The 22,910-nt window shown below is 44.0% G+C and overlaps 3 protein-coding genes and 1 long non-coding RNA gene across 4 annotated transcripts; 3 read left to right on the top strand and 1 right to left on the bottom strand.

Moving 5' to 3' along the window:
• Positions 1–561: 561 nt before the first annotated feature.
• LOC109751009 (uncharacterized) lies at positions 562–10,117 on the top strand. Its single transcript, XM_020309920.4, has 4 exons — positions 562–1,402; positions 1,752–1,799; positions 9,005–9,113; positions 9,207–10,117. The coding sequence occupies exons 1-4, from the start codon at positions 1,168–1,170 to the stop codon at positions 9,223–9,225; spliced, it is 411 nt and encodes a 136-aa protein (XP_020165509.1). The 5' UTR covers positions 562–1,167; the 3' UTR covers positions 9,226–10,117.
• A 622-nt stretch (positions 10,118–10,739) lies between these two features.
• Positions 10,740–11,875, top strand: LOC109751001 (probable glutathione S-transferase GSTF1). Its single transcript, XM_020309914.4, has 3 exons — positions 10,740–11,031; positions 11,120–11,168; positions 11,295–11,875. The coding sequence occupies exons 1-3, from the start codon at positions 10,879–10,881 to the stop codon at positions 11,753–11,755; spliced, it is 663 nt and encodes a 220-aa protein (XP_020165503.1). The 5' UTR covers positions 10,740–10,878; the 3' UTR covers positions 11,756–11,875.
• Positions 11,876–16,047: 4,172 nt separating this feature from the next.
• On the top strand, positions 16,048–19,039 carry LOC141023445 (uncharacterized). Its single transcript, XR_012184953.1, has 2 exons — positions 16,048–16,446; positions 18,116–19,039. It is a non-coding gene; the product is annotated as an uncharacterized lncRNA (long non-coding RNA).
• Positions 19,040–19,816: 777 nt separating this feature from the next.
• LOC109751010 (berberine bridge enzyme-like Cyn d 4) lies at positions 19,817–21,655 on the bottom strand. Its single transcript, XM_020309923.4, has one exon. The coding sequence runs from the start codon at positions 21,606–21,608 to the stop codon at positions 20,031–20,033; it is 1,578 nt and encodes a 525-aa protein (XP_020165512.1). The 5' UTR covers positions 21,609–21,655; the 3' UTR covers positions 19,817–20,030.
• Between the last annotated feature and the right edge of the window lie 1,255 nt (positions 21,656–22,910).

Genomic DNA, 22,910 nt, shown 5'->3' with positions numbered 1-22,910 from the left:
GGGGTACGACACCGGCGGGCGCTGCTGACGCCGGAGCAGCGCAGCGACGCCGTGTACGCCTTCGACTCGCCCAACTGAGCTCGTTGGTTCGCCTTCGAGTACGAGGAGGCGAGGTGAGGCGGCGTCCGCGAAGTCGCCCGCAGCTCGCCGCCGCCGCTCGTCGTCCGCGACGAGGACCAGGAGGCGGAGGCCGCCTACCAGGCGGCCATGGCGGCTGTCCTCCGGGAGAGCGAGGAGGAGGAGCGACGCAGGGTGGCGAAGGAGGCCATGGCCCTCTCCGCGGCAGGCCACTGCGTCCTGCCGCTGGTGGCCCCGTTGTCCCCGGTCAAGGCCGAACCGGAGCCGGCCCCCGTCGAGCGCTACTCCTGGACGGGAGTAGTGCGAGAGTGGGTCAGCGTGCCGCCTCATAGTTAGCTTTTTGTTGTTAATTAATAAAGATGTGGACGCGTGGACTATCGCCGGCCTTCGTGGCCGGCTTTAATATTTAATTAATGTTTGTTTTTATTTTTAAAATGTTTTGTATTTTTTTTTTCGCACCGTCGAAATGGGTCGGGTCAGCGTTGGGCGCATGCGCCGACCCAAACATGGAAGCGAACATTGGTGTCCGCCGGGCTGACCCAAACGGACAGAAAGCGGACAAATTCACCGTCTGTTTGCGTTGGCGCGTTGGAGTTGCTCTAAAAGTGCATAAAAATTGATCATGACTAGAGTATTCAAAAACAACTGTTCTTTGACTGTCGTTTTACTTTTATACCATACTCCCCTGTTCCGTAATGTTGTGCGTATAGATTTTAGAAAAGTCATAGTTTGAAAACTTTGACTGAGTCTATAAAGAAAACTATTTGTATCTATAATACCAAATCTTTATATCTTTATCTTTACTCTTTAAAAGAGCCAGTTCGTGGTCCGTCTGCCCTCCTGGATGAGATGGGAATAAAAAAATACACAATACCAAGAGTCCAACCGCCATTACGTGAAGGGCTTACAGTAGAGTCAAACCACCTCATTGCGCCTGCTAGCATCGGTCATTCACCCCAATCTGTCCGCCTCGTCTCTCCCGTTGCATGCTCTCATGGCCTCCCCCAATCCCAACTGTCTTGCCGCCTCTCCTCCAATCCCACTCCCCGGCCTTGAGCTCCACCACCTCCCTTCAAAATTCAAACAGCGATGCCGCACCCGCAGGGGGTTCCCCATCCCTTATACTCCGTTGTTCTCCTCTACCTCTTAGCAGATTCAGTTGCTGCTACCCTGCTCGCTCACCGTCGCCGGTACTGCCGAGTCGCTCGCTCACCGTCGCGGGAACGAGGAAGCGGACAGTTCGTCGTGGTCTGCGCTGCCTTTTCCCCTTCCAACCGAGCACATCGGCCTCTTCGGACTTGCGCTTTCTGTACGTATCCACAAGGTACACCATGTTGGTTCTGAATCGGTTGGTTTATAGCTTATTAAACTGCAGTTTATGTTTGAAGTTGAACATATGCACGAGACAGAAATCTTGAATTCTAAATTTCGTCCACAGTGTTTGGACTTCCTCGATGTTCTTGTATAATGACATCACAAACTATGAACTAATAAAATACAAGTATACAACAATGGTCTGCTGAAGGTGTTCGGTGATTAATATTTTCCCTCCAAGGATAAAAAAATAAAAATCATGTATGTGAATAATTGAGCTGATCCCCTCTGCTGAATGGCAATCAAATTATCACTGACTACTTTCTATAGCTGAGTAATTGTTGCAATTTCTGTTGTAGATTCAGTACAGAGAGGCGCCATGTCTTCCCTCAGCTTGCTGAAAAAATGTAAGGTCCTTTGCAGTATTAGTCTCCATAGAAAAATTTCTTTTGCGTGTAGTATGTGTCTTCATTCGCCTTCTTTTTCAAGTTTCTTTTCTGTTCACAGAAACAGTAAAAATAATGCTTAGTAGGGATAAACAGGACTTAAATCAAATTATAATATAAAAAGAAATTTGTATTTATGAGGCCCAAGTCACATCGCGGGGAATGCATACCTAGCAAGATTCATGGGTCATCTTGTAGCAACTGAAACAGATGTTACATTTCTAGGGCATGTGAGTATTTGAAAAATATGTAGGTGTGAAATAAGTGAAATTTTACCTATGGTTGATGTGTTCTAGAAAGTATGGTTCGTCTCCCTGAACATGAGAAAAACGTATCTCTTGGTGCTTAATTCAAACAATTGTTATAGACATATGATCAGAAATAGGGATGTACAATATAGAGCACACTTGAATTTAGAACTTCAGCTTTTTTGTTTTCTTTATTTTGTATGGCCATCATGTTGTGGGATGCTGCTTATATGCACATCTTACAACCTGCTATCCCTTGAAAGTATATCATGCTCTTGGTGGGCGTATATCCTGTAACCGTCAGCCTAGATCCTCAACATGGCATAGCTATTCCGTAAATATCCCATTTCAAAAATCAAAACAATCGGGACTTTTCGGAGATTGGATGCAGTTACTAATTCATGATCTGGCATGTACAGAATGAAAACTTCATTCTCGATTCTACGAGAATTTTTATGAAAGCGTTTCATTTGCTTCTTTTCAATGGAAGTTTCATTTTCCCAGAATGTATTCTAATTTTTGGCCTAATTCTTCTTCTGATGATCGATTCAACCTCTGATCAAAAAGATAGACCTTGGTTCTATTTCATCTCTTCAACAAGTTTAGTAATAAGCATAACGGCCCTATTGTTCCGATGGAGAGAAGAATACGAGGAGTAAGATCTTTAAAGAAAGATTCTTTTAGTACAAATAAATATCAGCTGCAGTGAAACCTATGATTTGTAATGCTGAATACTCACATGTTTGATTTAACTACTGATCTGCAGTTCATGGTTGTAGTAGAATGTATTCAGTCTCACTAGTAGAAAAAGGGCCTATTGTCCCGGTTGGTAAGGGCCTTTTGTCCCGGTTTTTGAACCGGGACTAAAGGGTCGTTACTAATGCCCTAACCCTTTAGTCCCGGTTCTTACACGAACCGGGACAGATGGGTCTCCACGCGGCCGCTGCGGCCAGCCCAGGCCGGGGGGCCTTTGGTCCCGGTTGGTGACACCAACCGGGACCAATAGGCATCCACGCGTCAGCATCTGGCTGGAGCTGAGGTTTTTGTTTTTGTTTTTGAAATGGGCTGATTTAGGGGTTTTGGGGGTTAATTTAGGTTGTTATTAGGTAGCTATTAGAGAGAAGTGTCCTCTTATATCTTCGTGCTTGGTTTACCAACGCTACGTACTGCTATGCCTAAACATGGCTTAGATTGAAGTGAAGGCAACATGTGGTCCATGTCGAAAGTAATACTAATCCTAACTTGATCAAGTTTGGATTGTACTACTTTCGACATGCACCACATGCATGTTGCCTTCACTTCAATCCAATCCATGTTCATTTCACCCGCTGATATATAATAACTCTTCATGCGCGCATCATGCATCATCATATATAATAACAAGTCCTACTAATCATCATCATACAACTTCTACTCGTTATTAATAATCAGTCATATGATCATCATCCTCATAGTCATCGAACCAACCCTACTTAATTGTTCTTAGCACATGATCATCAGTATTAGGTAGGACCGAAATACCCTCTATAAGGTAAAATAGCATAAAATAATATAGACCTTGACTCTCCATTATGGAGAATGGAGATCATCCTGTCCCCAATTCTTGCACTTCGCTTCCTTTTGCTTCCAAGAACCTCCTTGCGACTGTCCATACATTTTTTTCCATTCTTTGATTTGCATGTCTCCACTTCTTTTAGAAATCCGGTATGGACAGTTGAGATTCGTAGGATGACCTGGTTGTATGTTCAAAACATCAAGCCTACCATTATGATACATCAAATGAGGCACACAATCCTCTGGGATTATCTGTTGAAAAACATAGTAATAACTTCATAGTTAGCAATGATGTACTAGTTTTAGAAGTATGCAAAAGATGCACGGATGTCATAATAGTAAGAAATCTTACCAGGGTATCTCCATAGTAGTTACCGTAGTTCAACACGTGCAGTAGTGGCACGTATTGACCATAATGTGGAGGAGTTTTACAATAGATATTATAATTCTCAAGATCAGTACAAAATCCGACCAGATGAGTTTTCTCCTTATAAGTTAACTCAGAGCCATCGGTGTAGTAGGTTCTGTCTACCATGTTCCCCACATTGTTTGAACAATCAAAATAAGCTGTCAATGATAATAAGCTGTCAACTATTTTGAATGAACAATATAAATTAGCTAATAACTATGTATGAGAAACTCACATAGCGGTAGAATTTGAGGCGTATCAACAAGGACCCAAATGTCCATATTGTCTTGCTCGATGTCAGGATCACCAAGATCCGTGGTGACAAGCATACCCTCATCAAAACCATACATCTTGCAAAATGCTTCCCAATTTTTGCAACCAAAATGGGTTACGCTCTCAGAATTATACAGATTTACTTCAAAATCTATATCATGATGGGTCCTTAGGTGAATTTTTTTTGTTTCCATACTTTCATGGTCTTCAAAACCCATCCTCTCCAAGATGTAGCGTCTTGCATGGCATGGGATAAGCTAGCCGAATTGTAAAAGATGAAAATTACACGTTGAAATAGTTGAAGTCGTGCTTAATTACGAAAAAATAACACTTGTCGTCGTTGCGTACCGTTTCAACATCGAAGGTCTCCTCCAGCTTAATACTGAAGCGCCGATCTTCGTCCAGGTGAGGCCTGTCGCACTGACCTCGGTCGTCGTGGCACCAGTCGCACTCCGGGAGACTTTCGTCGTCCGAGTACGACATTTCCTATGTTCATAATTCAAATATTAAACGTCTACAATTAAATATATGTACTAAAAAACCTAAGTTAGATTATTATTATTCATCACGGGTTGACTATCGGTTTGTCGAGTCTTTTCTTGAAAACTCTCAGCTCACGTGGTGTATACATTCGACCGTTGGTGATGGTCGCTCCTCCATTTGTCCCCGAGTGCATTACACCAAAATGTCTAGCACACGGGAACAAAGGAGAAGCGACCCCCACGACAACAGTCGGGATTCTTCGTCCTCTCATATATATATGGTGGAACTCTCCTTCACTGATTCCTCTCTGACATTTGCGGCCATCGGTGATGGTATGGTAGCTCCTCCTTTCGTTCTCGAGTGCATTACACCAAATTGTCTCGCACACGGGAACGAAGGAGAAGCTACCCCCACGACAACAGTCGGGATTCTTCGTCCTCTCATATATGGTGGAGACTCGACAGACTTACAGTCAACCCGAAATATCGTTTAATTATCTTTCTAAAAAAGGATTTGGCTAGTCTCACCTCGATGTCGGAGGGGGCGGTGACGGGGACGACGGCGGGAATGATGGAGGGGCCGGGGGCTCCTAGATTTCTGCGAAAACAAAAACCCTATAAGCTATCAACTAATCATATGCATACGCCTTGCATAGTGCTCTCCAATTTTAGCATTCAAAGTAGGAGTAGTTTTCCACTTTGAGCATTCAATAAGCAAAATCAAATCACAAAATAAAGTAGTATTCAAATTAGGATGCATTCAATTATAAGCAAAACTACATCATCTCCATGCGTCCGTACATCGTCGAATATTATCACTAATACACCTCGAATACTATCATACATATAGCATCGCTAGTACAGCTAGAACAGTAGCGCCCGACGGGTATCGGCGCGGGCGGTGGACACCCAAAGGGACGGAACCATCACAGGATCATAGCTCCAGTGAGATCCATGAAGAACCTGCCAGGTATTGTCGAACCTGCCCTCCAACACAACCATGTAGCGACGGACGTGTTGGTCCTCCTCGCTGACACGGTGACGTACCACCTCCGCGGTGTCCGGAAGCCTCGGCACCGTCACTGGCCCACGCGACCGCCACCAAACAAGGATCGGGTCAACGACGGGCTGGCTCCTCACCAACCTATGCCCACCGGAAGGTAGCACCTCCCAAAACCAGCCCGGCGGAGCCCAGTCCCGGACATGGCCCCTCTGATCAAGCCGGCCTCCTCCGCCGAGTCGACGACGAGGATGCGGGATAGGAATCGTCGACGTCGATGCGGGATTAATTGCTTGAACTAAAAAAATAAACTAGTTCTATTAATTTTCTTGCTAAAATAAAGTAGTTCAACTACTAAGCACTTACTATAAATAAATAAAATAAAATAGTTCTTACTAAAAATAAACTACTTCTATATATAGTAAAATAAAGTAGTTTTATTAAATCAACTAGTTCAACTACTAATTAAGCACTTACTATAAATAAAATAAAGTAGTACTTACTAAAATAAACTACTTCTATAGTAAAATAAAGTAGTTTTATTAAATCAACTAGTTCAACTACTAAGCACTTACTAAAAATAAACTTGTTTAACTAGTTCTATTATATTTAACTAGTTCAACACAATTTTTTTCTAAATATGCACATATATATACATAAATTGACAAAAAACATCTAATTCAACTAATCTAAAATACATGGAAAAACATATAATTCAACTAATCTAACTAATTTTATTAAACACTTACTAGTATATATACATGGAAAAAATACATATACAAAAAAATAAAAAATAAAGATTCGGGGCGGCGGCGGCTCACAGCGGGGCCGGCCGGCTAGGGCGACGGCGGGAGCGGCGACGGCGTCGACGACGGCAACGGTGGGGGCGGCGGACGGCATCGGCGTGCAGAGGATCCGGGCGGGCGCGCGGAGCAGGGCACGGGCGACGGCGTTGGCGGCGGACGGCGACGGCGTGGGCGGCGGACGGCGTTGGCGGCGGACGGCGACGGCGTGGGCGGCGGACGGCGTCGGCGTCGGCTCCGGGGCGGGGGCGATGGCGACGGCTTCGGCGTGGGCTCCGGGGCGGGGGCGACGGCGACGGCGTCCGGCAGCCTGGCGGCGTCCTCTCCCCACGCGTCGTCGGGGGCGAACTGCAAGATGCAAACCAAAATTTTCACAAGTGTGCCTTATATACATGAAGCTTTAGTCCCGGTTCTTGTCACGGACCGGGACAAATGCCCCTCTTTAGTCCCGGTTGGTACCACCAATACCAACCGGGACCAAAGCCCTCTGCTTCCCGCCCTTTGGGCTGCTGAAAAGAGGCCTCTTTTCAGCAGCCCAAAGGGCGGGAAGCAGAGGGCTTTGGTCCCGGTTGGTGGCACCAACCGGGACTAAAGGTTGGGCATTGGTTCCAGTTGGTGCCACGAACCGGGACCAAAGGTGTGCATTGGTCCCGGTCGTGGCACCAACTGGGACCAATGTCCTGCGCCTACCAAAGCCGCGGTGCGGTGGGATGTTTAGTCCCACCTCGTTAGCCGAGGAGCGGCAGGACCTGTTTATAAGCCCTGCCCCGCCATCTCCATTGAACTCCTCTGAACTGCAGGCCTCTGGGCCTAATCTTGCACTGCTATGCCTGTGGGCCTGCTGGGCCTTCTGCGGGCCTGAATCCTGGCCCATGGATGGGTTTCTAGTCGTATTCACGCCGTGGTGGCCCAGTAGGTGGCATTTTTTTATTTTTTCCCAGTTTTTTCTTTTTTGCTTTATTTATTTTATTTTGTTTTTACTTACAACAAAATACTTATTTATTTTATTTTATTTTGTTTCTAATTACTTATTTATTTTACTTTATGATAATTCTTTTTGCTATTAAAGTTTCTATCAAAAAAAGTTCTTTATGAAAATTCTTTTTGCTTTTAATGATTTTGAACAGAAAATACTTCGATAATTTTAGTTGCATCAATTTTATATGATTTTAATTTCAATAATACTAGAGGTTTCTTATAATGTTTTGAACAGAAAATACCTTGTTAATTTTAGTTTCATAAATTTTATTAATTATTTTATTTTGCTTCTACTTATATATTTTAATAAAGTTTATATTATTTTGTTTCTAATTACTTATTTATTTTATTTGTTATTTTTCATGCATTTATTAATTATTTTGAGCTATAAGACCCTAAAATTGAAAAGCATTTCAAATGAACTCTGAAAAGGTTGAAAGTTGGCATGGTATCATCATTTCATCCACATAGCATGTGCAAGAAAGTTGAGAGGGTCCCGGCAAAAACTGGATGCACTTCGTGTACAAAACGGACAATCTCTTTCAAAGTATCAAGATTTCATACGGAAACTCGTCTGTTACAAAGGGATTTCATTTTTTAAAACTTATTTGAACTCCTGACTTTTTGTGTGTTCAAAATGAACCATTCAAAGCAGAGATTGATTTTGAATGGTGCATATTCAACACACAAAAAGTCTGTAAAGATCGCCAACCCCAACATAAAAAAATGAGCATAGATGCGCCTATAGAGAAAATTCAACCTAAATTCATAATAAATTTCTATAAATTTCAGAGAAACTCACTATGAATTTAGGTCAAATTCCCTGTATAAGGGCATCTATTTTCATTTTGAGAGGAGCTCAACAAGGCAGCGAGGGACGGGCTTATAAACCGGTGTGAGCGCCCTTCGGTTGGCGAGGTGGGACTAAACTCTGGCCGCAACCAGGACCAACCCTTTAGTCCCGGTTTGTGGCACAAACCGGGACTATTGGTCATGGGCCAGGGGCGAGGCGCATTGGTCCCGGTTCGTGCGTTGAACCGAGACCAAAAGGTCCAGACGAACCGGGACCAGTGGCCCACGTGGCCCGGCCGGCCCCCTGGGCTCACAAACCGGGACTAATACACCTCATGGGTCCCGGTTCGTGCGGAATCGGGACTAATGGGCTGGCCAGGCCCGAACGAAAGCCCTGTTTTCTACTAGTGTCTGCCAAGTAAGATTTTTGAAGAAGGATTTTTTCTATACTAATAAATATCAGTTGTGGTGAAACCTATAATTTGTAATGCTTAGAAGTTTGATTTAACTAATCCTTGAGAAACTGCCATAGTTTAAGAATTCAGAATTGTATTCATACTTTTGTTCTCATGGTCTTTTTTTATTTTGTTGGCTGCAATTAGTAAGGTTTGCCTTGCTGTTTGTTAGTTGTATGGGACAAGTTGGTGACTAATAATCTAAGTACATTGGAAAAACTCGCCGAGGAGCGTGCTATTGTCGTGGCGACAATGTTACGTGTGGAGGGTGGAGCGCATAGGTAAGTCTAAGTGCATGCATTTTTCTATGCACATAGTAATACCGTGAAAATAAATTTTGCTAATAGATTGATGTTTTGTCTTTAATTAACTAGATCGTGGCCTGCATACTAGGTTGAGCTATTTTTGAACCGTGTTACTTCACTTTGCTTAATTTTGGGTGGACGGTGCCGTGGACAATGATGGCAAGTGCTTTTGTGATCCTTGTTGTAACTGAAACCGAGTTTCACTAATGAAGGGAAAGGTAGTGTAATGCCATATCAAATTGGTGTGATCTCTGGGTAAAGTAAAATGTAATGGCTTGGAGGCATGTTGGGTTGCAAATAGTTGTGCACATGTCTTAGCTAAAGATGGATGTAATCATAATGAAATGTTCTGTGGCTCCATGTAACTCTGTGATGTTTGTAGCGTCGTTAAGTAAAGACTTTTGATATGGCTAAATACTAACCTTCTCTTAATGAAAATCATATTACTATATGTTTGGGTCTGTACTTTTGCGAGTCCAATTTATTTCATGTGATTACGTAGCATAGCATGGGCATCTTACTAGTATATAAAATATGAAACTACATCTTATGATGAACCTAATGATATTTGTTTGGCATTCTAGATGTAAATATTTTTCTCTACAAATTTGGTCAAAGTTTATGAGGCTTTACTTTTTAAAAAATCTATATGCACTATATTATGGCGCTACACCTATGTAATACTGCTTACGTATTTTACATAATATGCAACGTGGACAAATAGAATTAGAGATAGAAGGATGAAGCGGCCCACCCTCCTCAAAATCAGGGGGATGCAAGTTAATTAGTTAAGAAAATTATGTTAGCCTTCGTAGGCTCTTCATAGATGTAGGATTATCCTTGTGGAACGGAGGGAGCATCATACTTTTTGAGGGGGTGCCTTTAAGAGTGAAGAGATTGATGAACCATGTATGCATCATTTGGTTATCCATAACATGAGTGCGGCGTTTTGGTGCCCAGCCTCATCTGCACCTGGTCAGAAAAAATCAAAACAAATATTAGAAAAATTCAAAAAATTCCAATTTTTTGTGTGGTAGATAATTTGATGCGTGAGGTTTGCTCCAATTTTTAGATCATTTGGACATCTGAGCAGCTCTCAACAAAAAGGACAAATTGGGTCAGAACAGTGCGTGAACAATAAACATTTTTACAGACCCCGAATTTTTTTTTTTGCCGAGAGCTGCTCAGATGTTCAAATGATTTGAAAGTTGAATCGAACCTCGTGCATCAAATTATCTACCACATAAAAAAATTGGAATTTTTTGAATTTTTCTAGTATTAGTTTTGATTTTTTTTTCCTCAGGGCGGGTGCACCTACCGTTATAACATTTCCTTTTGTAGGTATGTAAAAGGTTCAGGACAAGCCATCGTGGCCCTCGCGGTCCTGGAAGTGTCCCAACAACAGTGTGCTGACTAGTGACCACTCGTACTAGCAAGACGTACCAGCCACCTCCATCAACACTGCTCACCATTGAGTAGTGTACCACCTACCAAGACGACCCCATCACCTCACCATTACCACAAGGAAAAAGAAGCCAACCCTGTCGCAGCTAGGCACCACTGCCGCTTGATTGAAATGGACACACCACCATGTGTCCATGTCGTTCTGCGTGGCCGGTGGTTGCGCATTATTTGGAACCATCATCTTCATCTCCTTCAAGCACGGCACATACTCTACTATATTTCTCCATCTATCTTTATATACCCTACGATCTGCGACACCTGCACACCAAAACCAGCAATGGCGCCGGTGAAGGTGTTCGGGCCGGCCAAGTCGATCAACGTGGCGCGGGTGCTGCTCTGCCTGGAGGAGGTCGGCGCGGAGTACGAGCTCGTCCACATGGATCTCTTCCAGGCCAAGGAGCAGAATAGCCCCGAGCACCTCGCCAGAAACGTACGTGTGTCCAACCCAATGCATGCATAGCTAGACCTGTCCATCCGGTGATGAGTGCTAACTATTCTTCTTGATGAGCCTGCCGCAGCCGTTTGGGAAGGTCCCGGCCTTACAAGACGGCGATCTGGTCCTCTTCGGTGAGCTGAGCACCACACATCCACATTCACATACTTACAAAATGAAGCACCTGAAATAACCTCCATGGCTCACTCTCACTCGAGGTCTCAAACTTGCATTCTAATGTCCTCATGCATGTCTGGCAGAGGCCCGTGCGATCGCGAAGTACGTGCTCCGCAAGTACAAGACGGAGCAGGCGGACCTGCTGAGGGAGGGCGACCTGGAGGAGGCCGCCATGGTGGACGTGTGGACGGAGGTGGAGGCGCACCAGTACCACCAGGCCCTGCGGCTCATCATGCTCGAGTGCTTCCTCAACCCCACCCTGCGCGGCCTCCCCACGAACCAGGCGGTCGTCGACGAGGCCGTTGAGAAGACGAAGAAGGTTCTTGAGATCTACGAGGCGCGCCTGTCCGAGCACAGGTACCTCGCCGGAGACTTCTTCAGCTTCGCGGACCTCAACCATTTCGCGAGCACTTTCTACATCGTCGACGCGACGCCGTATGGGTCGCTTCTCGACTCGTACCCTCGCGTGAAGGCCTGGTGGGAGGACCTCATGTCCCGGCCCTCGTTCAAGAAGATCAGCGCCAATATGACCACCAAGGTTTAGTTATGACTGGTTTCTAAAGTCATCCCCGGTCCGACAGAGCACGTACCTGTAAACGTTTTGTAATCTTTTCTGCCAAGAAATTCAATAAAAGCCATGTATCCAACATATCCTTTTACAAAATATATATTCTAATCTAATCAACATCACACGAAAAGGGTGCCGCGTAGGGCGTAGCTTCATGGTGTGCAACAGTAGAACTAGAAGACTGCTATGCTAGGAGCACGTACACTTGTCCATGTCAACTTTAAGAGTTAATTATATTTTTTACCTCTAACTTTCAATTTTTTGGCAAAATTCACTCCATTTAAGGAAAGTTCCTCCATTTTACTCTATTTAATCAATTACTTGCCACTTTTTACCTTGTTAAGAAAATGAGTATGGTTAGGAGGTGCTGAAAATTCTAGTGTTCAAATATTCAGCAAAAATGTTCATAGAGATATATGCCACATTCTCACAGGATATGCCCGGTTTAACTAGCATACCTCCTCCAAGATTAACTTGCTGGCAAATATCATCTGGTTCTTTGCCCCGTACAACTTTAGAAGAAAGAGATGCTCGGACAGTTCAAAATTCATGTCTCCTACTGATATGTACAAGGTGGCTTGATCTTTCGATGAGACAGTATCGATTTTGTTGGAGGAGACTTCGACGACTCGACTACACCGAACATTTGACGATGCATCTTACCAATCGCTCAACCAACTCCGATATAGGTGTTGACGGTGTTTGAAACACAGACAACCAAATCACTAAGATCAATCCCTATATGCAACCAAAGAAACAAGAAAGGATTTAAATGCAATCGGAATTGCATATATAAGATGAAGTACTTTAATAAAATAATAGGGTCTGATGTGGTGTAGTATAGGAGGCCTCGTCGAACCCAAACCTTAATTTGATGCCCTGAGAGGGTATTTAAGGAGGGACAAACGAGGGGATTCGGCCAGCCCAAGAGGGGGGTGGGGTCGAATCCAATCTTAAGTCGGTCTCCTTTCTAAAAGTACACTCTAAAAGTTACACATGGTCTTTTAGTTCGAAAAAACATGGGCTTGGCCCAAAACTGAGGTGGTGCAATAGCTATAGATGACTATGGGGGATATTTGTTTTGAAACAAAGAAAAAGAATTTGCCATTTTCATTAAGTAAGGAAGATAGTTTAGGCATAAGCCCGCAAGGGGGGGGGGATACGACTACTCCCGCGGCACTATACTACTCAAGTGTTCTGCACCCGCTAACACCCAAAGATGACTTCCTCCTTGATCCTCGTTATAATCACCATCGTGGGGCCAGCGGTGTTGCGGAAGACTCTGGCATTACGTTCCTTCCAAATCTCCCAAGAGACTGGCATCATCAAAGAAGTGAGGGCCCTCCTATTCGGTCTCGACTTCCTCACCAAATCGGCCCACCAAGCTCTCACCGATGTGGCATTTGCCCAACACAAACATGCTGAAATCATGGAGACCAAGCCAGGTGCGAGCACGGTCCAAACACGGGTCGTGTATTGGCATTGGGCGAGGAGGTGCAAAGCAGACTCGAGAGCTTTGTTGCAAAGGGGGCGTAGACAGGAGTTTGGCCATCCCCGCTATGTAGTGTGTCGATTGTCCAAATCCTATTTTGCAGGACCAACCAAGCGAAGAACTTGCACATGTGGGGAGGGGGGCTTCCAAACGGTTGTTGGCATAGTAGAGAGGGACATTATTATATCTTGGGAGGGACCATTTGGAATGCAAGTAAGGGCATGTTTATCACATTTTTAAAAGCCTTAACTCCTAGAAAGTTGTTATCTATATGAATACCAATATAAAAAGAGTGAGTTGCGGAGATCCAACGCATCTCACATGTTCGAACACATCTATCCAATGGTCTATGTTGCTCTGATGTTTAGCATGCATTTATACAATACTTAATATCAACTTTGGTGCTAACCACATAATTATATACTACCTAATATCTATGTGCAATCAATATCTTTAATAATATTAACATACAATGCAATTAATATCTTTTCTAACATAACGTGTTAATTATATCCTACCTAATATCAACGTGTAATCAATATCTTTTCTAATATTAACGTGAAATGCAATTAATATCTTTTCTAATATAACCTGCATTGCACGTACACACTTACTAGTTTTATTAGAGTTAGACCACTCTAGCCCATTCCCAATAATTGTTTAGCTCACCAAAAACAAGGGATCTCCAAACTCCAACCAATTCTTCCCAAATAAGAGGGGACGGGATGCTCCCTCTCAGCCTGTTCCCAATCCAAATTCTTTGGCGGAGGAAACTTCTTTCCCCAACCGTCACCTCCCTATACCGCCAAAATTGCCACAGGACCTCCAATGAACCATACAAATTGGTGTGTGTGTGTGTGTGTGTGTGTGAGAGAGAGAGAGAGAGAGAGAGAGTGAGTGAGTGAGAGAGTGAGAGAGAGAACTCTAAAATGCAACACAGTGACAACGTGTTACAAATAAGATATTCATGTTCTACAAAAAGGATTCTAGGAGCAGACACAAAAGCAAAATCCATTGGGATAGGTGTACATGTGAAATGTGGTGGATTTGTGGAGAAATTTATACTTCAGGGGGAAAGCGAGATATGATTTACAGATTTCCTTTCATAGTCTATCTTTAACCCATTTGTCTCAGATTAAATAGAATCTCAGTCTTCTATATCTCTAATGCACAATCGTACACAAATGATTAACCAACAAATCAATGCACATGTAAGATAAAACAAAAGCATGATTCTTGAGAATTTTCAAGGGTACGTCTATCGCCTGTTTAATGGATTAAACAAAATCTTAGCCTTTGAATCTCTATGGCACAATAGTAAATGAGAGATAAAACAAAATAATTTAAAAATAAGATAAAATAAAAACACAAATGCAATGGAATAGTGTAAGCCAGGTCCACGGACACATAAAATAAAACCGTCTGTTGAGAATCTATATTTTTTAGGTATAGCAAAGTTGGCCATCAACACAAATCGAGGAAAACAATTCACATCTTAGTCCATAGTATCACAATTGTTAGCCACTACCATGAACTGGAGCAGATACAAAAATGTACCTATCATCTTATATGTTACACTTGATTTGTTTTGGTGAAAATAAGATACAACAATTGTGGATACAAAAATGAGTTAATTCTTCTTTAACAAATGGATCAAATATAATAAATTATTTGTGGGAAAGGTGTAAATCTGATTGATGGGTGGATTGAAAGAGGAACATATGCATTAGGAAGAATAAGAAGACAGTGTCTTGATTTTTTCAAGGCTATGTCTATCACTAGTCAATTGAGGCTAAACAAAATCTTGTCATTTCAATCTCTAGCTCATATTCATAACTCAAGGGTAAATAAATTTAAGACAAATTAAAACATAGATTTCCAGACAAATCTGATGGCTAAACAAATCAAACTTGAATTAAGAAAATCTTATTTATTCAACAATTCCAAATCCATCTTTTAAAGTATACCACGGTATGCCAGTCAATTATCTTTCAAGAAAAGCTGCATGTTAGTTGTAATGCTACAATAATTTAGTCATTACTACATGTCAAACAGAGCGAAAACGAACATCTATCGCTCACCTATACTTTTTGAAACATAAACGCGCGCGCACACACACAAACACCATCACCACACGCAGACACTCGCGTGGCGCTAACTGACGTTTGGAGTTGCCAAGCTTCAAGATCACCAGCTCGTTGCTATAGAAGGGATTGTTGCTTCCCGAAACGATAATCCACATGTTGCTCACTACATTTTTTTAAGTGAAAGTAATATTTGCTAATTATTGGATAAGGAAGTCAATGTGATTTCTTTAACAAGCCGTATGAAGTCAATAAAATTACGGTTTTGCTATTTTTCAGTCGAGTATTTTGCAATTAGCTTTCATTCAAATTTGTGTCCATTCGATCACACATTAAGATTCGTGCTGGGAGTTGTCGTTTTGGGTCAGTTTTTCTTATCGGGCACACATTTCGTTTTGGTCCAGCCCGTTTTCCGCCGCCCGTGTGTGGTTTTCTGTTTGTTTTTTTCCTTTTGAAATTTCTTTTTTTGAGGAAGCGCAGGCGAACTGCGTTTGCATTATGAGAAGAAACAGCGACAGAGCGCTAGTCTGTACAAAAGCAACCAAAGGCTGCGAAAAACAAAAGAAAAAAACAGGATCCCAGGCTGCCTAGACCTCACTCTCGCAGCATCAAGTGGTTACCCCCTGCTAATACCCACGTAGCTAGCTCGTCGGTGAGAAGCTCCAGCACTACCCGGACAGGGCGCTCGAGATCCCTGAAAATGCGGCCGTTACGCTCGAGCCAGATTCACCAGGTGGTTAGGAGAGCGATTGATCTCGCTCGCTTGCGGCCAACACGCACCGTGCTAAGTCCATCCAGCCAATCCACCATGCAGTTTGAAGACCTCCAGGAGCTTGGAAGGAAGGTGGGGACGCGAAAGCGGCTGGCCGCCGACGTCCAGAGGTTCCTTGACCAAGTGCACTCTCTGAACAAGTGCTGAGCGGTCTCCAGGTTGCGCCAGCATAACGGACAGAAATAGGAATTAGGCCATGCCCTGGCCATGAGCCGGTCCACCGTGAGCAGTACTATTGGAATCTAGAGAGAGATAGAGAGGGAGCGAGAGGGAGAGCGCTTGGGCGGCGGTGAAGAGGAGGCAAGTTCGTAGTGTTCAGGTCATTCCAGAGAACCCCCTCCACTGGAGCTTGATTTTCTCTTTGATTCCTGGTTGCCCCGGTTGGTTGTTCTAGTCTACCCCCTCCTCCTTGTGTGATTTCGTATGTTTCCGCCCCTGTAGCTTTAAGATCTAGCTCTGTTTTTGCTTGGTTTCATGGTGTGTGTACGTGTCTGGGTGTTGTTGTGGATTTTGTTAGCTCTTGTGGACGCAGATGTTAGTTCTGCTTCTTGGTATGTGTAGATTCCGCTGATTCCCCCTCTGCTCTTTTTGTAGATGTATGAATTGGTCTGTTGTTCTGGGTTGTGGTTCCACTGCTAGGTTTTAGACCTCATGTTCTGATCTCATCTGATGTATGCGGTGGTAGGTGTCATCAGAGGTTTATTTTTGTGGTTAGGTTTCGGTCATTTCTGCTGAATAGGTAGGCTCTGTATTTGCTTCTGTTGGTTGGTTCATGGCAGTTCTACTCCAACCCTCCTGATTTTCATTATTGTTGTTCGTATATTGGTAGTATTAATTGTTTCCCTGTTTTAGGCTTTTTTCAGTGCTTATTTCCCATATGAAATTTTTGCAGAGTGAGAAGTGTAGTCCTAGGGGTAATCCCATGTATTTCTCTGTGCACTATCAATATAATTCCTGGTTATTTACTTTGTAATTTCATGTGTAGTAGCACTGTAATTTGTTCTGATTTTTTAGTGTTAGATTTTGTATTGTAGTATATCCAGTGTAGCCATCTTAATCTGCAAATATCAGGTAGGCAGTGTAATATGCCCAGTATATCCCAGATATGCACTGTAATGTGCCCCAGAATTTCTCTGTAAATTCGAGGTTCTTTTACGCTGTAATTTGCCCGAGATTCACATTGTTAATCCCCTAGATTTATACTGTAATATGCCCCAGATTTACTATGTATATTTTAGCTTCTTCTACTCTGTAATTTGACCAATATATACATTGTAATCCCCTAGATTTTATACTGTAATATGCCTAAATTTTGTGTGTGTTTTTGAGCTACTTTTACTCTGTAATTTGACCGAGATTTACACTGTAATCCCCTAGATGTTGCACCGTAATATGTCCCAGACATTATACTGTAATTTGACCGAGATTTACACTGGAATTTGTCTCAGATTTACTATGTAATTTGACCGAGTTTTACACTGTAATTCCCCAGATTTGCACTGTAATATGTCCCAGATATTACACTGTAATTTAACCGATATTTACATTGGAATTTGCCTAAGATTCACTCCGTAATTTGATTGAGATTTACACTGTAATTCCCAGTTTTTTAATTATATTTTGACTGTAAATTTCATCTACATTACTTATAATTTTATTTCATTCTCTGCAATTTTTGAGCTGCATTCCTGTGTCGTATTCATGTGTTTAGAGCTAGCTCTCGGATATGTTTCTCACTTTTTTTATGATTTGTTTTGCTTTTTAGTCTAAAGGGTAGGCTACGAAAGTCTGTCACCAAGATGTTCCATTAGCATCATCTATTGAGAGTGCATTTTCTCTGAATGATCCATTTGTGCCTAATGACTTCGCGGACGATGGTTCATGCTATGTCATTTGTAGTTATTTCTGTCTTCTTCTCTAGTTTTTATTTTCTTCTTTCTTCTCTCTTTCAGTTTGTTTAATTTGCGCATGTTGACTTATTTTTTCAGGAACTTTCTGGTGATGATGAAGGCGTTGACAAAGCTCTATTCAAGTTCTATATGAATCATGTTTGTGCTTTTTTTTTCTGGAAGTAGGTGATTATGTTTTTGACGATCTTTCTTTGGATTGACCCTTGTCTTTTTTGTTTTTTCATAAAGTGAAATCATTGAAGAGGAAATTATCATGTGCTGGAAGAGGGAATGCGGCCAGTTCCCCTTGTTATACTAATCTCTCGCGTGGCTTTAGTCTGTTCTTCTCTTTAAAGTTGCACTGCAGTTTTCCAGTGTTGTAGTTCTCTATTTAGCTCATAATTAATATATTTTTCTTTTGTATCTTATTGTTTGTTTGCTCGTCTCATGGAATTTCAGTGGGTTTCCTCTGCAATTTAATTGTAATTATCAGAGTATTTCCTCCCATGTGTAATTCCAGAATACCTTCATTGTGTACCTTCACTGTACTTTACTTTCAGAGTAATTCCTTAGATTGTATAGTGTAATTCCAGAGCTTTAGTCACCGTAAATCCTTGGTGTTCGCACTGTAATTTCCTGTGATTATTCACTGTTGTCATTCCTTGGTGTTTGCACTGCAATTTCCACTGATTTATTCAGTATTTTTTTCTCTGATGTGTCTGAAATGCTGTCTTTGTGCCTACTTCATTGTTGTCATTCCTACAGTGTGCCTTTTCAGTTTCATTTCACTGTAATATCCCCTAGTTTACAGTGTAATTTACTGCATAGTCACTGTAAAGCTTGCAAGTATTACAGTGGGATACCTAAGATTTTTTAGGGAGTTACACTCTGTAAATACCCCATTATTACATTGTATATACTGTACGTACTTACAGTGGAATTCGTCTGATTTTTTCACTGTATATCCTCATTTTCCTTACAATGTAATATCCCACATTTATCATAATCCATGCTTTATCACCATTTTCCTGGTTTTCTGACAATGTAAATTGCAGCTACATTACACTGTAATGCAGCACATATTTTCATGTGTACTTACTGTACACCCTTATGTTCATGTGTACTATTTACAATGCTTTTTTAACTCTGTATTTCCTGTCGGTTCACTGTTTTTACCCTGATCTAAATAAATTTCAGCGTTGCTTTCAGTCCCTTAGAACCTGATGATTCCATTTTTTTCACTTGATTCTTTGATGTTTTCGGCAGACAAGTTCATGTAAAAGTTGTCTGTACACCAGAAGGATGGGCAAAAGGAGTAGGAGAGTTCCTGACGTGAGCAAAAGAAGACGAGTTCATGTAAAAGATATTCAGTAGTTTAAGCAACCGGGTCATAATTTGTAGCCCCACCCGTTTTGTTGGTGTTACAGACATACAATGGTCGGCTGTGTTTGGACATACATGTGTCATCTGCTTATTTGTCAGGAGATTTGAATGTAATCCAATTAGAAATCAGTCAAATGTTAAATAGACAGTCCCTAAAATTATTCCCAAATGCTGAAACTATACCTTTCATAACAGATCAGCTAATTCTCCTTTCAAGATTCTCACTCCGAAAGTAACGCACATTATTACATCGCCCACACAATTGCGCAAGTCACCCTGCGTTCAAAAAATAAGTTATTCCTTTGACTAATTCTATCTGTCCGCAAATCATCAGTCTCTCCTTTTTAGGCCAAAATGTGTAGTTTTCTGCCAAGTTAGGTAAAGCATATGTCATAATAAGAGTCTGAAGAAGCATAGTTTTGTGCTGAACTTTCACACAATGTGTAATTTTATTATAAACTTTGTTCAAGATACAAATACATGTACATATATACCACACAATCATTAATTGTGGTAAGCAATCTCAAACCAATATCAACAAATACATGTGCAAATAAAGATAAATGCGTAGCTAGCTACTTAGCTACCATGTACACAAAAGAAAGAGCTAGCGGCCCATTTTGCTGATCGATCACCTGCTCTTGGCAAATGGCGGGATGCTCTGCTCGTTCCTGAAGTAGTCGTCGGGGTCGATCTGGCCCTTGGCCATGGCCAGCCTCTGGTAGTTACCCTTGAAGTACTTCTGGCCCCAGACCATCCCGGCCTGGTAGCTGCTGACGTTGCCGACGACGACGTTCTCGCCGAGGTCCAGGTCCCTGTAGTTGAAGTAGGCTTCCCTGGGGCTGGAGCTCACGAACGGCGCCATGAACGCGTAGAACTCCCTGATCCACCTGGTCTGCACGGCCCCGTCCCCCGACGCCATCGACCAGAAGTTCATGTACTGGATGTTGTAGAGCACGCCGGCGCGGTGCGGGTACGGCGTCGCCGACTCCGGCACGGCCGCGATCTGCCCGCCGTAGGGGTCCAGGATCATGAGCCCCGCGTTGGGCTGCGCGAGCTTGGCGAAGATGCTGGCCCACGCGTCCCGGGGGATGGCCTGCCGGACGTAGTCGGACGTCGCCTTGTAGCCGCTGCTGAAGACGGACTCGGCGGTGGTCCGGTTCAGCAGGTCCTCCACGGTCGAGGCGCTGCCGAGGTAGATGTAGGGCACGGACTGGATCCAGGTCATCTCCCTGCAGTCGGAGCGGTTGAACCTCAGCTCCGGGAAGCGGCTGCTCATCACCGGCAGCAGCGCGTCGCACGTGCCGAGGAACAGGGACTGGAAGTTGGCCGTCCTCTGCTGGACGACCACCCTGATGATCAGGTCCTCCGGCAGTGCCGGCGCGACCTGCTGCCACCTGGTGACGAGGTCCGCGGCGCCCTGGCTGGCGGTCACAGGGACGTTGAACACCGTGACCTTGGGCGGGACGGGCAGCAGCTTCACCTGCCACGACACCACGACGCCGAAGCTCTCGCCGCCGCCGCCTCGGAGGGCCCAGAAGACGTCGCTCCCCATGGTGTTCTTGTTCAGGAGCCTCCCCTTGGCGTCCACCAGCACGGCGTCGATGACGTTGTCGATGGCCATGCCGTACTTGCGCAGCAGCATGCCGAAGCCGCCGCCGCTGAAATGGCCTCCGACGCCGACGGTCGGGCACAGGCCGCCGGGGAACCCGAGCACGCCGCTCGCCTTCCCGATCGCGTAATAGAGCTCGCCGAGCTGGGCGCCGGAGTCCACCCACGCGGTCGCGGCCTGCGCGTCGACCCGCACGGCACGGAGGCTCGACAGGTCAAGCACGGCGAACGACTCGGCGCGCACGGACCGGTACGACAGGCCCTCGTAGTCGTGCCCGCCGCTGCGCACGCGGATGCGCAGCCCGCTCCGGCGGCCGCACAGCACGGCGGCCTGCACGTGGGAGGCGTTGGTCGGCGTGACGATGTAGAGCGGCCTCACGGTGCTGGGCGTGAAGAACTTGGGGTTCCGGATGGAGGACTTGAGCAGCGGCGTGAAGGAGGGCGAGCTCGGCGTGAACACGAGCTGGCGGGGGATGCTCGCCGACAGGCACGAGAGGAAACCGTCGGACGAGTTACCCTGGGAGGAGACGGAGGAGGCGTAGCAGCAGAGCAAGGTGAAGGCGACGAGCACTAGGCTGGAGCTCTTGGCCATGGCCATCTTTGCTAGCTAGCTTGTTGTACGTTGCCGTGTTGCATGGTTCGGAGTCGCGTCTGCATGCATTTATAGGCTACGGGAGCACACGTGCAGAACGAGTTCTCCTGAAAGCGGCCGACGGCAGCATTGTGCTCTGGTCTACCACGCCACTCCAGCTGGAGGCGTTGAAAAGTCATGGTCAGCTATCTGGATCGCTGTCCATAGGCCGAGCCGGCGACTGTTAATCGGGCGAACGGTTCTACATTAGTCACATCGCATCGTCCAGCATCTCTATCTGAAGACTGGACGCGGCTTTCGTTTTTCGTTGTAAAACGAAGAACAAATGTAAAAGCAAGAAAGTTCTCATGGCTGGTATCAGATACCTACATGGCAGGTCATCCTTGCATGGAAGATAAGCATGGCACTGTCACGGCCGTGGCCTACTGGACGTCTAGACGGCGTTGGACTTTTGGACAGGCGACTGCTGCCGTGCAGAACTGGTGAGAATAGTGGTGAGAACGATGTTATGGGATGCAGGACGGTCAGCATAAAACTGCCATAGCTTGGACAAATTCATATTCTAACTACTGGTAATCAATCAGGATGGAATAACGAATAATCATCATCCAAAAGTCAGAGCAAAAGGAGATCAGATTGTATTTCCCCGCAAAAGAAAAAGGAAGGAGATTGTGTTTGCAGTGACATATCCATAGCGTTGGTATACCATCAGCCAAAATGCATGGCCGGTTACGACGATCGAGCTGTTACGTACACAGGATCCCATGGGTCAGTCAAATATATTGGACGGTGTTTATATTATACCAACATCGCTATCCAAAGCGATTGTCAGATGTTGACATGTTGTACTGTCGCTGACATGCCTCTTCTTCTTCTCATGACTGGCTTCTTTCAGTTGAAAACTCCTACCCCGTTTAGACATTTTTCTCTCCCTGTTTTTACCGTTCCAAGGTAACGACTATAGTCCGCATGTAGGGCCTCCTTTGATTTGGAGGAACTTTGTATAGGAATTACGTAGGATAGGATTTCTATAGGTAAAAATGTCTTCAGAGCCCTTTGGTTTTGAATAGAATTATATTCACATGCAGGAATTATTACTATCATTCACATTTCAAAGAAAAATAAAATATTAGCCTAGACTTGATGGGAAATAATCCTACCATGTGAACCAAAGGATATACACTTTTTCTATTCCTATATTTAGGATTTGAGATACATGACATCTCATTTCCTACAAGTTTTATATTCATGCGATATTTTTATCCCATGAACCAAAGCAGGCCTGCTTATTTACTTCTGGTGATGGGA

This window comes from Aegilops tauschii, chromosome 5 (genome assembly GCF_002575655.3).
Source record: "Aegilops tauschii subsp. strangulata cultivar AL8/78 chromosome 5, Aet v6.0, whole genome shotgun sequence".
In the NCBI taxonomy this organism is placed as follows: Eukaryota; Viridiplantae; Streptophyta; class Magnoliopsida; order Poales; family Poaceae; genus Aegilops; species Aegilops tauschii.
The sequence above is the reverse complement of the archived record's forward strand: the minus strand, read 5'-3'. Positions and strand labels throughout refer to the sequence as shown.